This window comes from Argopecten irradians, chromosome 14 (assembly GCF_041381155.1).
Source record: "Argopecten irradians isolate NY chromosome 14, Ai_NY, whole genome shotgun sequence".
Classification (NCBI taxonomy): domain Eukaryota; kingdom Metazoa; phylum Mollusca; class Bivalvia; order Pectinida; family Pectinidae; genus Argopecten; species Argopecten irradians.
Window position 1 is genome coordinate 25,035,160 of NC_091147.1, and position 16,406 is coordinate 25,051,565.

Sequence of the window (16,406 nt, forward strand, 5' to 3'; positions counted from 1 at the left end):
ACCGATCTTTTCTTCTATTGGTTCAATATTTGTATGTTTGTATGGTCTTTGTGAATTCAAGATAATGGTTATTGTTCTAAGACTTGTTTCTGAGTAAAACAGAGATACGTTTTCCAATGAATGTAAGAGTTGTCCTCCTATTAAACATTCTATTAAAAACATATGGTTCCTGATCGTCCTTTTCTTAACCTTATACTGTAACTCACTCTATTTTCTTCAATAACAATACATTCGTGAATACATTTATACGCGATCAAAGACTGTTATGCTTAAACATGTAATATGTTTTTTTCCAAAATTAAAACAAAATTTTTTGAATTCGCGTTTGAAATATCAAAAATATTTACTCGAAAATTTGCATTTGGCAAAAATACACAAGTTACAGTATGCTATCGCTTTCTATTTTGTCATATCTGAACTTTGGAAATAGTATCAATTTTGAGGACTCATTTTTTCACAAAAAAATAAAATCGAGTTAAGATGAAAGACTTGCTACCATAATGCATGTCTCTGATAACGATTCCGTCCTGATATGAAGGGTCCTTATATGAAGGTAGGTTACATGTAACAGTGTATCTGTGTACGTGTATGTTTAAAATGAGTTCCCGTGATATTAAAACAATATGTTTTTAACATTTAAAAGTTATCTTTGTGGTTTTCTCATTTTATTATATTTTTACAATCAGATAAGAAACACAATATCTTAATATGTTGTCGTAAAATTCCAATTGTTAAAACGGTTTGACTTTCTACAATATTCATCAAGAAAATAAAACAAAATATTATCTCTTCTACATCTTAGATTGTCTTGCTATCATAAATGTTTTTGTATTTGAAAAGTGAAAAGACTTAGGATAGCAACCGATATCCAAAGTGTCAAATAGAAACGAAATGCGTTTAATTTCTAAAAAGCGACAAATCTTTAAAATCTTTTTTTTTGTATAACGTTTTTTATCTATATTTTTTCTTTCATTGTTATATATCCAAAAGACAGGTCAAACTATTTAAACGATTTGATTTTGTACAATATTCATCGAGCCAATATATGCGTCATGATTATACTGAAGCAGAACATGGCGATTTAAAACCAGTATTCTGGAGTGAACGCCCCCCTGCTTCATCGTCGATGCTTGTCATGCAAATCTAGGTCATATTTACGACACTCCTCATGGAAATCTAGGTCAACTTGACGAAATCCCCCCCACTAAAGCACATCTTAGCCAAGCCGTCGTTACAGTGGTCATTTTTATTTAAAAACTTTGATAGCGGAATTTTTACCAAATTGATAGGATCCTTACAAATATCATTGTCACAGTCAACATGTTCTTACAGAAAACAGCTTTTCAGCAAAACAGTCTTCTTCAACTGGTATAATTTCCATCTTTGCACATTATTTTGGAAATAAATAAAGACATAAACTGCATGTCCAGTTTCATTTATTTTATTGCATTGTAAAAACTATATATCATTTTCAACATACTTATAATCATACATATTACTATTTCCGAAATATAACAATCCAAGTTCGATTCATAATATATATACTGTAAAAGTGGATATTTTCGAGAGTTGGTATTTTTCTTAAGTTGTTTCCGAACTGTTCGCGGTTTGATTATTTTCGCGCAATGCATTTACAGTCTAAATTATTACGTGTCACGATTTGCATATTTTTTATATATTGACGAGAGCATATACATATTCGCGGATGTTTAAAGAAAGTGAAATAAGCCAAAAATTACATATCGCGAATAATTCCACTTTTAAAGTTCTGGTTTCACTGTGTGTGAATTAACATTATAGACTTATACCCTTACAGGCGACGGTGACAGTTTTAATTTGCTACCCATTCCGTATTTGCATATTATAGAGTATTCTGCCCTTGTAGGTAGGTATTGATTGTGACGTCATCTGTTTGCGAGCGTAACGACATACATTTCAAAGAAAACGACGTGAACTCCACTCAAAAATTAACGACGTCACCAACAGATACCTACCCGCAAGGGAGGTAAATCTGTAATATGCAAAAACGGAACAAATAAATCAAACAGCAACCGTGTCCTTCTACATTAAGTAAACCAGTTACAAAACTTATCTATATCATTTCTAAAGTTATTGCATACCTTATTAATCTACAAATTAAAGCAAAATTATACATCAAAAGTATAAATCCCATATCTGCTTAGCAATCATGTTATGTCTCTAAATATGTAAAATCATCAGTAATACGTTTTGTATTGCGAATCATTTGCCTCAGTCACTGAAAATAAGATTTAATATTCAAACGTTATCCTAAAAAATGTTATCATATGCATTAATAGATTTACATACCAGTTTTTACCAGCATAATTAAAATGGTTTCATATGATGCCACGACTTTATCTCAAAAGACGAAATAACTTGAAAATATCATATGTGGAATGATCATTGAATTAATTAATTATTTATTAATAAATGATCAAATATTTATTGAACATGAAATATATCGGCAAAATATATATAAAGTTGTAGACAAGACAGGTGAATGTTTGCAAAAAGAATGATTCAGTCGAAACATTATAAGTTAGATTTTTCAAATGATTGTCAGAATGCAAAGTATTAAGTTTTATAGATAGTTTTAAGATAACATGTTATTTGAAATAAACCAGATGGACAAACCATAATACTACCACATTGGATGCACACGGAGTTTGAAAGTCTATGTAATATGTTCAACAATGATTGAAAAGGTGTGTTTTATACCAGGCGGCTTGAAAAGATGAGATAATTTGAAAAATTTGAACATTAATTTTTCTCAGATTAATTTAGCATTTTATGGTGTCATGTTGATACTGATATATTTTCAAAGTCCAAAAATAAGCTTGATATGTCAGAGAGTGATATTGCAGTGAATATCGACTTTTAAAGCTCGACTTCAAAGAAATTTTGAAATTAATTGGTAATGATGCAAAAAAGACACTCAACATTTATTATCCTAAGTCACCGGTTAAGATGATTAGATCAAAATTTGGTCCTGAGAAGATTTAGTGTATCTATATATAGATCTGTGTCACACACGTGCCCGTTAATCTAGATAAATCTACTTTTGTTCTAGTTCTTTGGCAATCATTTTATCTATAAGTTGTAAAAATGACATACAAAAAAATAAACAACATTCATCAAAGTTTTTGTTGACTCTGATTCAATAACAAGGAAGTCAACCTCTTTCATATTCTTGCTTTCTAGATAATTTTATCAACAAATGTAACCGCATCTTTTGAATTGTTACTATTTGGTGATCAAACATTAATACCAAAATTTTATATTATATTTATTACTCGACCTCATTCAAATATTATTTATTGTTCATTCATACACATATACATTTACAGTTTACTCGATATCATATACCTGAATAATTCGCTGGCAAAAAAACAATGGAGATTTTTTTCGAGTTAAAGTTTTGTGACCATGCATTAAGGATAATTATACTCTTAAAGCGTGACGACCGCGAAACTTTAATTCGTTAGTTATAATTTCGCAGATTACAAATGTGAAAATACAATCTTCGCGAAAACAGACAATACTTTTTCCCTCCTACCGGATTTTGTAACCATTATGTCAATATACAGTAAGAAAATAAGAATGAGATGAAATCGATTACGTTTTCTCTGTTTATAGATACAATAAACCAATAATGTTTTACACTAACATCCCAATTAGCTACCCAGTTAATGCATTGTTAACAAATGTGCATTAAAAGGCATTGTTCTCATTCCATAAACAGTTGTTACCATGATCAGTCAAAGTTGTTGAAAAAGCAGTTTGTATCACACCGTTTTATTCCGTATCCTTCCGTTTGCGTTGTCCCGGATTCCATTGGTTCTTTTTTCTTGAATAAATCAGCTCTATTTTTATCTTAAGCAAACATTTAATTTATCAAGACATCTCTTTGTGGGCTTTTAAAGTACAATTTCCATTTTGCTCCATTCGCTCCATTTCTTTTTCCTTTTCTTTCTTCTCCCTCGCCGCAGATCTTTTTCTATTGTATAACGCCCGAAGATTTTCCATGCCCATCACTATCGATGCTAATGTCAAGCCTATACCAATTAAATAGAAAGCACTCTGAACGTCTACCAGTGTTATGGCTTTGGCTGATGTTAAGGATTCACTACCACATATATTAGTTCTTGGCCAACGCCGACTTTTCCAGATATTTATGAGCCCACTTTCGTGAATTTCGATGATTCTACAAGAAAAAAAATCGATTTTGAATATCATTAATGTTTTCATTTCCATACAATTTAACTACATTTGAACATATCTGTACTTTATTTTAAGGTAAATAACAGTAAATAACAAAGATAACATTTCTTTTCTTAGAAGAAGACATGCCTTTTCATAGTACAATGGCTGCCATATTTATATGCAGGCATTGCATGTCAAATTTAGACTAGATGGGTGTTGATTTCATATTATTAAGCACTATCAAATAAGCTATTTACAGTTAACATCTTCCTCCTTGAATCACATTATAGATAGCAATTAAAAAAGTATTCTAAAAGTCATTATGAAGTAGATGACGTTAGCTTTCTAGAACGCCTGGTTCTTTTCAGTGATCCTTTTTGTCTCCTCACTGATCTATATCACTCTCTTGTTGAATCGATTTAGAGTTTAGATCGTGACTTTAGTACTATGTTGATCTGTGTTTTTTCTATATATAGATTTACACTAATTGATACGTATGACGGCACCTTTTATCTTTTATGACATAGGCTAATGAGTAAAGTCCTTATTTAGGTTGTATTTAACTTTCACATGTATTCGCATAGCTTATGGGAACATTGGAATAAAGTTCAAAGAAACGCCGTATAATTATAATGTAGGCACAAGTGTTAAACAAGGTAAACCAAGCATGATGGTAAACTCGCAACAATCATATCCCGCATCTAAATTAATAGGAAATGATTAAAAGTAAATAGATGATATCAAGCTCAGCCGGAAATTAGTTTATTTGACTGTTTCATGGAGAACAGCTATTGATTGTAGCATCAGGGCGGGGGACTGTATCAATAAAACGCATTCCCACTAGTTATACCAACATATCGATACTTCCGTGTTGATTAATCGTTACTCCAAGCAGTTAGAGATCGAGAGAAAAATCGTATATTTTGCTTTTTTTTTTTTTTTTTTTTTTTGCTTTCAAATATATATATATATTATTATTTTTTTGTTGTTGTTGCTCTTTTTCAATTTAAAGATGCTCCACCGCCGAAAGGGCATAAACGATATTCATCAATTTAACAATAATTAGTGATTAATCGTGTTTATATATGTCTAATTAACACAAAAAGTTATTTGAAATTATTTATTTTGCTTTTGGTGCATGCGCAATCAATACTTCATTCCATATAGAACATAGTGCAACAGACTTTTTTCGGGATGCAAATAATTATTTTCAATATTTTTGTCTTGAAGTAAAATAAGAAGCTCCAACTTTTCAATTGTGGAAAGGGTGTAAAGTAAGTAACTTTTGTAACTGAAGAAAAATACCAAATCGTCTGCTCCTGTTTTTGATAGCGAAAAAAATGCCTTTTGTCAGCGGTGGAGCATCTTTAAATATTATTGCATAGAGAGTATTCTCTGAGGGATTGGTGATTTGAACGTTTGAATTATCATTGATGCCCAATATATAAATATCTTTTTTACAAAAGACGATGTCTTTATTCTCTCACTGCATCTGTTTCTAGTTCTAGGTAGCGGTTAACCTTAGAACTGTTATTCATATCGGGATTATTTCCAGAAGATATACGCATACAATTAGATTTATGAAGAGCTTAAAATTATTTAACAATTAAACGATTGTTAGATTGCATTTATTGGAGAAATAAATGTAATCTGGGCGGCAGATAAATAATTACGGGCGCTATTCTATTTAACAAATGCAATAAACAATATTATAATTCTTATATTTACATTTTACTTTATAGTTCAAAGTTAAACATAATTTAGATGCGAATGAACAATTGAATTTCCCGCTTCAGCCATTTAACCTCAACAGCCAAGTTCAATGATATAAAAATAGTCCCTATAAAAAAATGAAAAGACAACAAAATTTCAATGTTTTTTCAATAGCTTTTTAGTTTACTTTCAAATATCCAGACATTTAATAGATTTTTTATAGTTTCATACTCAAACTGGTTCATTCAACTACAATGTCAATTTTCCCACGCCGACTAACATGGTGTCAGTAAACAAGACTTACATCCATTTATATAGATATTACTACACCAAGTCTAGGCTGCATTTATTCGCTCATAATGCAGATCACGATTATCATTAGAGTAATGGGAGACGCTGAGGCAAAATGTAAATCTAATTTGTTATTTTCAAATTGTTTTTACGAACAGGTATGATTAGAAGGCCAGACAGAAACAAACATTAAAATGCAAAACTACGTGTAGTTCAAATGGATTGTTTCGTTGTGAAAACTTTTTGGAGGCGACATAAAACTACACATATCGTGATCTGTTTACAAGTCTCAATTAAGGAAAAATACATGTAAATTTTGGGAGGAAAAATGGAATTTGATATTTCTTACAAGTCCGCTATTTAGCTTCATATTTCTTTAATTTTGCTTAATTACTCACTCTCTAGATATCATTTCCGTAAATGGCGACAAATTTGGAAGACCAAAGGCGTATTGGAAGGGAAGCACCTCCTCTTTCCCTGTCCGAAGTGTACATTCGTTCGCCATTTTAATCTCTATCTGTGTCTTGTCCCCCAGATAGGCGTAGTTACCCTCAAGGACCTTTTGTATATGGACATCTGGGTTCGTACTTAGGACACTTGGGTCAGACTCGTTAAAGCGCTCGATACCCTGCCACACAGATTTAAATTCTGGCAGGACGGAATGCTGAAAAGGATATAGATTCATTATACAAACATTATAGAGTGATTTTTCTTTCATTTTCACAGTTTTTATTTAAAACATTTTCACACATTACGAAATTTTCAAAAGTTATTAGTCATTTTTCATCTTTCATCGCGAGATAAATGCATTTTTATGAGAGTGATGATGTAGATGCAATGATTTCAAAATATATACCCAATTGTTGTGAAAAATAGCACTCACTTTCAAATTTTTCGTGGTAATATAGGAAACAAAAATCACTTTTGCTTTAAGACAACATTATGTCTCCACAGACGTTAAAACTGACATCAACCAAATAGTAACATCATCGGTGGGTACTTACCTTAAATATTGTTACCCAGTAACTCCCCCCTATGAGGCCCCATTTATAATCGTCTTTATGTATCATTTCGTTGACCGTGTTAAAAGGCAATTTGTCTTTTGAGACGGTCAAATAAGCGATCAGATTTCCACTGTACGACGCCATCATTACTAGGCAAAACAGCCACCAGCAACTCAGCAGAGTCCTTCCGGTCTGGGAGTGAGGTAAACGATCGCCACCTGAAATCGAAATTGGATACAAACTCCGTGTAATTAGCAATCAATATATATTCTGATTGGCCTAAGCTTTTTTCATAGCTCTATGGAAAAAAACGTCCGAGAATAGCGCCCTCGTCCAAACGTCATAATAGCGACATTGGCGTTGCGTATTGATTTGGAAAATTATCCATTGAATGGAGGCGTGCAAATCAATGAAATTGAACGATTAAACTATTCTATTTTATCAAGTAGTCTGAACAATTAATTATAACCATTGGTGTCACTATTTTTCGATTACATCGGGTTATGAAACAATGATGAAAACTTTTATGAGAATCCGCGTAGCGAATTCTCACAGTTTGCAAACAATATTTGTTCATACACTCCGAAAGTAGTGACACCAATGCTTAAATAGAAATAACAAAAAATGTCAGCAATATTTTTGCAGTAATCCATTATTAGAATAAACCGTATTGATGTAAAAGTAAACAAACAAGGAAATATGACATCATTGTTCAAGCTGAAAATGGTTACATAAGGAGAAAGATAAATCGAATAATGTTTATGTTTCAATGTAAAACAAAAGTTTATTTGTTTTGTGTGCTAATCAAATTGCGAAAATAAATTGTCGTCAAATGGTGCTTCAAACTTCAAATAGAATCAAACGATTGTAATGTATTCATATTTAAAGTATTACAAAGATACTTCACGTCTCAGTACATTTAAAACTAAGATATACCCGTCCCATGCTGTAAACCAACATATTTTCGCATGCGATCAGAATCGTGAAAATAAATCGCCACCAAAGATATCAACTACAACATGTGAATCGTGAATTCAAATCGCCGTGAAAATGTCTTCGGGGATGAAAACGCGAAATTATGTCACCGTGAAATGTCGTTTGGCTTAAAGACGCGAAATTATGTCACCATGAAAATGTCGTTGAGTAGAAAACGCGAAATATAAGTCTCCGCAAAAATGAGTTGGTTACCAGTACCCGTATTCTCCATACTCCAGGGGTTACTATAACTGTTGTTATATCCACCCCTGGATTATCTCATAGCTGGATGCAACGGAACAGAACAGATAATTAGTCCTTTGCATCAAAAGGCAGTGACTTTGAAGTTAAACCCTTGTAGTATCGAGGATACAGTACCTTATGACGCTGTAGTGTATTAACCCTACCTTGTGTCAGCAATGCTCCGTAAAGGTACCAAAAGGAATCCTGGAAACTTTTAAGGCTTTTATCCTCCAAATAGTTTACCTCATCACAGTAATAGGGACTTAGTCTCTCGAACACACACAGTAGGAATGATATAGCAGCCAGTGCACACCCTATCAACAGCAGCACGGTGTCGTCAAAAGGGTCAATCAGTGTCCGCCATTTTGTTTTCATTGGATCCTCTTTGGTGATGAGTATGATGGTGCTGTCGTAGAAATAAGGGTAGGTAAAGTCGATCACCTCCTCCCGCCGACTGTGTACGTTCAGGGAGGCGACCACGAGATCGATTTCCTGTAAACAAGACATTCCTTGTTAACTTCAATTAGTTAATCAACCGTTCAGCAAGATTCTACATGAACGTAGTTCAAAAATAAAAATTAATGGTGTTTTTATTAGTTATGTGTAGGCTATATCTGATATTTAATTGAAGTTTGTATTCAAACCTGTCTGAAAATACTGATCTTGCTAAGATGGATTTCCTTGCGAACATACACAGGTGCAAAATGCCAAGGTATTTCCTTGAAAACTTGTAGTAAACATCTGGATTCCCACTTCGGACACCGCTAAAGACTTATGCCTTTCAAGTTTTGGGTTTTAATTTGTGTATCAGGTATGCATCAATGAATTCAGTCATATTTGAGATAAGTTCAACTTAGAATTAATTACGTTTCAGTCTGTCATTAGGAATTGCAACTTACTTGCTTGCGTGATACAAAATGCAAGATACACAAAACACAAATTTAATGTCTAAATCAATAAGAGACCAATATCAAAAAATCAGACGAACAAAGAGTATAAAGGCGGTAACACGGATTATTCTTTACGAAACATCTTAATTATTGTCAACATTTAATAAAAAGTTCATGTTTGTTATACAGTAGTAAAACTTCATTGAACTTTATATGCTGTTCGTACCATAATATATATTTTCTCACATTCATACTGACTACCTAACCTCAGTTTATTGTTTTTGTGAATTTCACAATTATTTGTTTCTTGATTAAAATCATCGACCCACGACAGAAACAGCACCATCCTCAAGTACCCTTGAGCGGAAGTATAGAATGAAGGACATCTGATATGTTAGGCACTTGACAGCCACAAACACCACTTGACGATCAATCGAAATGGTATTCAGTAATGAATAAACAAACATACCTTTCGCTGCAACATCCCAACAACACCGCTCCAGCTTCCATTGTCAAGCTCAAGTCCCCAGTCACCATCCGGTGGCTCAATGACATCATACCTACCGAAGTCGATAATTAGGTTTATACAAATATGAACTTTACTATGTTGAGTGCGTGTTTACATGATATTCGATATTTTTGTTTACATTAAAACGAGTCGTATAACGATTAATATTTCTGTAGCCGATTGTTTCCTGGAGTTGATTTTATTTAAAACATTAATTTTGCAAATGACAACCAAAATAACTAATATCTATAAAACAAATGACCACAAGATATATTTAGCTTGATAATGGATGATTTAATGCAGTGACGACATGCATATAGTATTTATCATTCTTTGTGAACTGCTTATATGAACATTCTCCCAATTGGATGAAATATACTTTAAAGTTATCATTGCCGTTAATGATAATATATTGTACAACGGTTGTTTTTCACATAACACTTGATCTATGATAATATGAACAATCTGTCATTTGAGATACTCTAAATAAAGTCAATAATATTTTATTTTCATATACTCACGTAAAATTAAATCTCGTCGCTATTTCATTGAAAATATCGAAGCATAATCCTTCATATGAATTATTCCCGTTCTTCATAACAAAAGGGTCCCACTGTCAGAAAACGATATGATATCAATGACTATCAGATGTAAAGAGTAAATAACTTATAACTTGTTTAGCAGCGTTTTTACAAATTACATTAATTGAGTAACACTAATTAGTGATTCTAACACAATTGGTATAATATTATCTTTATGAGTGCTATGATCAAATAAAAAAAGAGATAGAGAATAGAATTATAGTGCAAAAACAAGATAACATCTAAAATGTCCAAATCTATGGTATTATACAGTGTCTTAATTAGAGAAACATTTTGATATCGATTCCTTGCTTTTATTAACAAAATACAATGGTCGACATTTCACCTGTAGTGTAGCCACCAGCATATTTCTCCCGTTCCAACCATAGTTTACATTTGGGAAGAAAGTTGTTACTTCAAATACTCTGCCGTTGTCATCGACAAATCCGACGACGTCCAGTCCCCTCGGTCCTGGCTTTTTCCACATAAGGGTCGTGATGGGGATCCATCGGCAGGCCCTGGTCCCTTGTATCTGATGTATAGAGTATACTACATTAAGATTAGGGGGGACACAAAAAGCAAAAAAGAATAAAGAATTAATACAGAAATATGTTTATAATTCACTTGCTTAAAGCGATTTCGTGTTTATAACATAGTGACATTCATTTATCGTCAATGTATTTGTAATATGTGTATAATGAATTATACTTATAATGAAGTGATATCGTTGGTACCTACAGGTTCGTTATAACCGTGTTTTACTCTAAACAAAGTATCAAGTACCGTCTTTTCAACATCAAATGCATTCAGCTACTTACTTACTTATTCTTTTTGGATCTATCAGTACTATTGTGAAGCAAACATTACGATAATTGGAGTATTTAAAGATATATCAACTTTATGTTTGGAAATGTGTATTGAATGTCTTATAATCATCAAATAGCAAATTATGTCAAGCAGTATACTCCAACTAATCACGTTATATACTAATAACTGGGCAACCTGTTTGTCCAAAATGCTGATAGTTAAGTAGAAATGATGAGTATCGTTCTCGCATCATCAAATACTTAACCATAAAACCTAAAGGTATTAACTATCGAGAACGGTTTAAGCAAAGCAGGAATAAAACCACGATCCGTATGATTCCGTATCAATTTAAATTGATAAGGAAAGTCAGTCTAGCAAGTAGTTTAGGATTGATATTAATAAATATAACTCAAGATCCAATCCTTGATACTCCAGATCATCTAACTCATCCGTTACTGCACAAAGATCTTTCAGTTTTGCTATGATATATTCCAGGGATGAATATGACGATGGTGATAATAACCACTGGCGTGTCGGGGATGCTGAAGATGATTAACTATATAATGTGTCTGTGTGCCTTGACACTACTTTTATATAACATTTGATATAAGTGGGTTTAAAACGTTTTAAGTCTCAGAAAATATTTCTTTATGAGATAATGCAGATTTTACGTTTTCGGAAGCTTTGTTAATGGATCTGATATCTAATGCAGTAATGACACGTATTAATGTTGTATTATCTCCTGTCGTAATGTTAATCGACACGTGATGTTTATTTTTATTGTCTAATGAAAGTACAAATAACACGCTATCTACATTTACTTTATGAAATGTTCAAGGAATATAAAGGTCAAAGCTCCCCGATATTGGACGGGTTCCTGGTAACATTTCCTGTGCAATGTCATTCTTTTAACAAAATTCATGCGTTTATTTTGTAACGGTCAAGGATAAAATTGATACACATCCTTAAATCCAGAAACAAACAATCCTGGTAAATATGAAGATGGTTTGGTATCTGCTGCGTAATATATGTAGAAGAAAAAATTCGAATTAACTCAGACAATATCAAAGAGAGTGAACTTCCAGTCTTACTCTAATGAATCATAGCTTAAAATAGAATAGAGATGTCAAAGGAAGATATCAGACCATTGAATGCAGGTGTTTGTAAATCACTGCACCTACGTCTAAAGAAATGATCTGTTAACTTATTTGATTCCATTATATATTAGAGCTAAATTTTTCAATTATGACCTCAAGAGAAGATAGTTTTTTCCACTTTTGAATGCAACATAAAGTTCAGTCTCCAACTTGAAAATATCAAATTATATAAGTGTGTGTCTATTCAAAGCCTTTAATTATGAAAAATTGAAAATCGATTGTTTAATATAGCTATTGTTATGAAGATAACAGATAGAGCGCGTCTCTGAAACAACATGGAAGAATGGCACGGTAATTCACTGTGTGGTCTATTCAAAGCCTTTAATAGACGGCTTTTTGTGCATACCATGTGTGGCGTGTCCATTTTTATGGTTCTCAGACTTTACCTGTTGAACATTTGTCAGGACCTCAGCCGTCATGGTGTCTTTATGACCGATGTGGGTGATATCCTTCAATACATTTTCTAACAACTGCTCAAAATCCTGTAACAAAGACAAATGGAACTGTTTTTCAATCCGACAAAATGCTATTGGATAAGACAAAACAAAGTTCTACATCTTTGATCTGACATTAAATTGATATGATTAAGGATCAACTTTAAAAATGTTAACCTGTTATTAGCTGCAATATTGTAGATCAAAAGACTTTCCAGCCAATCAGAGACGGTGTTACAAACGACGTCATTTTTTTACGTTTTCATATGAGCACTAGATAGCCAATGAAAATGCCCGTTACAAGCAGGGATGAATTATTAATCATAACGACAAAATAAAGAAAAACATCTTTTATTAATTCATTTTATTGACCTAATAAAAGAAATCGATCATATAAAGATTGAATTCCTTTTCTATGGAATCATATTGATTCAATGAAATATTCATATGAAAATGAAAAAAAATTTAAAAGCTTCTTTTATCCATGGATACGTACGTTTGTGCTAGTTTCCATCGTTGATAATTGCTGCGGAAAAGCTATAAATATCATGTTATCAATTGTTGAGTTAAGGTGGTTCTTAAAAGGTAAATCATTTCCGGAAAGGGAGACAACCATCATATCAGAGAAATGGCGTAGAGCGCTGGTCCTAAGATGTACCCGATCATAGGAATCCACCTATAACGAAACAATTATCATTTGTTGAATATTATTTTTACAAAATATCGTTTGCGTCCATTTAAACATGAACAGATGAATCTTCCATTGAAAGATTTAAAACAGACATACGTACATGTACGTGAATTGTATTTAATCATAATTAACATAATTCCATGTAGAATTGGTTTTGTCAGAGTATTGGATGTCTATGACGGCTGGTTATTGATCTTCAATATTCTAGCTGTTCATTACATAAAGAGTTGACAACGCTCTTAAAAGAAACAATAAAGTTAAAAAAAAATTGTCAAATAGCTAGTCCATTGTTATGCATCGGCATTGAACTTGACGTGCGTCTGTTACGTGTATTGAGCAAATAAATTATTTAATAGACCTTTCTTAATATTAGCTCATGAATATTCATCTTTGAACCAAAACGAGGCTTAGTGAGCATAGCGGTGGTAGTAATACATGTGCAGTAATAGTATAATGTGTTGTAATAATTTTACTTACCTTATCATTAGATGGAAAAAAACAAATCTAAGTTCAGATTATATTCCCATATGGTTCCATGAATCAATTTGATCGCATCAGCGACTGAATTATGGCATAAACATGTATAAAATATCCCAGAGCCAATAGGAAAGAAAATGCAGGTATTCATGTCAATGATTTCCTTTATTGAGGCCAAGCTAAATTACAGTATTGGTACTCGTTGCCTAAACTGGAATAATGATGTTTCTATAAAACAACATGCGTGCTGTTAACAGTTGAAAACACACTGTGTTATAATCAGGTCATTCAACCGCTATGTCATCCTGATCTAAGTCATTAAAGAAATATTGGCGATCAGCTTAAATATTCATGTGCGAACTGTAATTTACTTTTCAACGCCATCATCATGTAATAAAGTTGTTAACATACAAATTTGTTTGTATCGTATTCAGTGTAAACATTTTTAGAACGAGAAGTGCTGCAATATTATCCGCGCTAAAATATATACAGTTACCGTGTCCATTTCGATACACTTTGAGATATTTTTGGTTGAAAGTAGCTGGTTTTATATATTGTGATAAAATGTCTAAAAGAACCCGAAGACCTTTAAAACTTTAAAAATTAAAAACTAGTCTGATTAACAGCAAGCAAAAAGGCAAGTTTATGAATTAAATGACATAGCAAAAAACTAAATGAGACGACAAAGGAGGAAATGAAGAACTTCATCAGTTTCAGAGATCTATACTTACCGCCGACAAAAAGTCCTCGCATTTATTTATACAAAGAGTTGCTATCCGGATTCTCCGACTCTGTTCCCAGTTAGCCGCTTTGTTAATTAGAGTGTGGTAGTCACTCTCAATAAAATCATCAACCATTGTTGAATTATATAAAATACTGTATTCTAATAGTACTCGGCGTGTCTCCTCAACTTCTATTTCTGTAAAGAAGGGAAACAACAGGAAAATTAATGTAGAGGGGTAAAAAGACATTACAGGAAATGAAAAGGTTTAGTATTGACCTAGGCTATTGTCTGATCCATTTTAACTTCCTTATTCTATATTAATGAATATGTTCTTATTTTTGGCAATAAAACATTTTAAAATGAAAAAGCATTAGAATAGACATATATTATATCTTATAAAAATAAATCAATTTATTATGGCGGGTTACGGTCATGTATTGTTTGTTTTTGTGTTATTTTTTATAGATAAACAAATGCCGGATATGACACATGATTGGGCAATTTCATCATACAATGCATAGCATATCACTCTTTTTTATCATACCACATCACACATTATTTGTAAGTGGTTTGATTTTATAAATGAACGTCCATGTACCTTTAAACTACTTGACAGACTAAGTTGTTATACTTCAAATCCATGTAAAGTATAGGGAAGTATACGAAAGTGTAAGAAATTTATCAATTTTTCTATTTGATTTTTTTTTTCCAGACTCGGTAGTTTCAATGGTCAAAATCACCCAAAGAATTTTATTGTTAAAGCTTCCATTAATTCAGAATTAAAGAACCAACCTTTTTGGAAAACGATGAATGAATTTGCAAATAACAGTTTAGGTATATGTTTGACTAAGCTTAGTGATTTTTCAATTTTGTCATGAAATATTCTGATAACAATGAACAGTAATCTACTGAAATATTCTTTATTTATTTATAAACTGAGTTATACAATGTAGCTTTCACCGCGTGTGGATCTTGTATTTAAATTCATTGAAGCGTGTCAAATACTTACCAAACCCACTCTCGTAAAGAAGTAGAACATCATGCCATTGCATATGAATAATTAATGACGTAATTATGACTGCCACGTGACCCGCGTTCTGTCCCACTATCTGGGGAACCACGTGACCTTGATACCCAGAAGGAGGCTGACATATTCCTTGTAACGTGTTGTCAAGATGATGCTGATAGTTACAGCCTAGAGTGGCCTTTCTAGTGGTCACTGATATACTCGGACTGACAGTCCCCACGTGGACAAAGGTCATATTGACACGTGAAAATATCGGCTTGACATACTGGAAATCCAGGTCGGTAGCTATCAAACAGGAACTTATCCCGATACGCTTGAACTCCGTCACTTGAAATAGAAAACAAAATAACAAAGTAATCATAGCTTGTTAAATAATGACACTAATCCTTAAAAATATATCACATGGTTGTCATGATTGAAATAGTTAGGTATCGATGAAACTATTTTGAGATTTAATTTTATCGGGGTATGAAAAAAAAAATGTTTGCCAACTGTGTGAATTCGCGTAGCGGATTATCATTAAAGTTTGCAAACATTTTCTTTTTCATACCCGAAAAAAAATAGTGACATTGATGTTTATAATAAGTTTCATAATTTACTTGATCAAATAAAGCATGTTTAAATGTATCATTCTAGTGAATTTTCAAAGGATTCCTTTTC

General features: G+C 32.5%; 1 protein-coding gene across 2 annotated transcripts in view; it reads right to left on the reverse strand.

The window, feature by feature from the left end:
• Positions 1-1,431: 1,431 nt before the first annotated feature.
• The window catches only part of LOC138307305 (glutamate receptor ionotropic, delta-1-like), a 45,521-nt gene continuing 30,546 nt past the window's right edge, over positions 1,432-16,406 (reverse strand). For both annotated transcript variants that reach the window (XM_069247962.1, XM_069247961.1), the window contains 11 exons: positions 15,729-16,073; positions 14,727-14,914; positions 13,324-13,503; positions 12,780-12,875; positions 10,776-10,961; positions 10,370-10,461; positions 9,810-9,900; positions 8,615-8,942; positions 7,233-7,450; positions 6,627-6,892; positions 1,432-4,225 (listed from right to left, as the gene is read on the reverse strand). In XM_069247962.1, the coding sequence (XP_069104063.1) occupies positions 3,916-4,225; positions 6,627-6,892; positions 7,233-7,450; positions 8,615-8,942; positions 9,810-9,900; positions 10,370-10,461; positions 10,776-10,961; positions 12,780-12,875; positions 13,324-13,503; positions 14,727-14,914; positions 15,729-16,073 (2,300 nt within the window). In that variant the 3' untranslated portion in view covers positions 1,432-3,915. The remainder of the gene's footprint in view (positions 4,226-6,626; positions 6,893-7,232; positions 7,451-8,614; positions 8,943-9,809; positions 9,901-10,369; positions 10,462-10,775; positions 10,962-12,779; positions 12,876-13,323; positions 13,504-14,726; positions 14,915-15,728; positions 16,074-16,406) is intronic.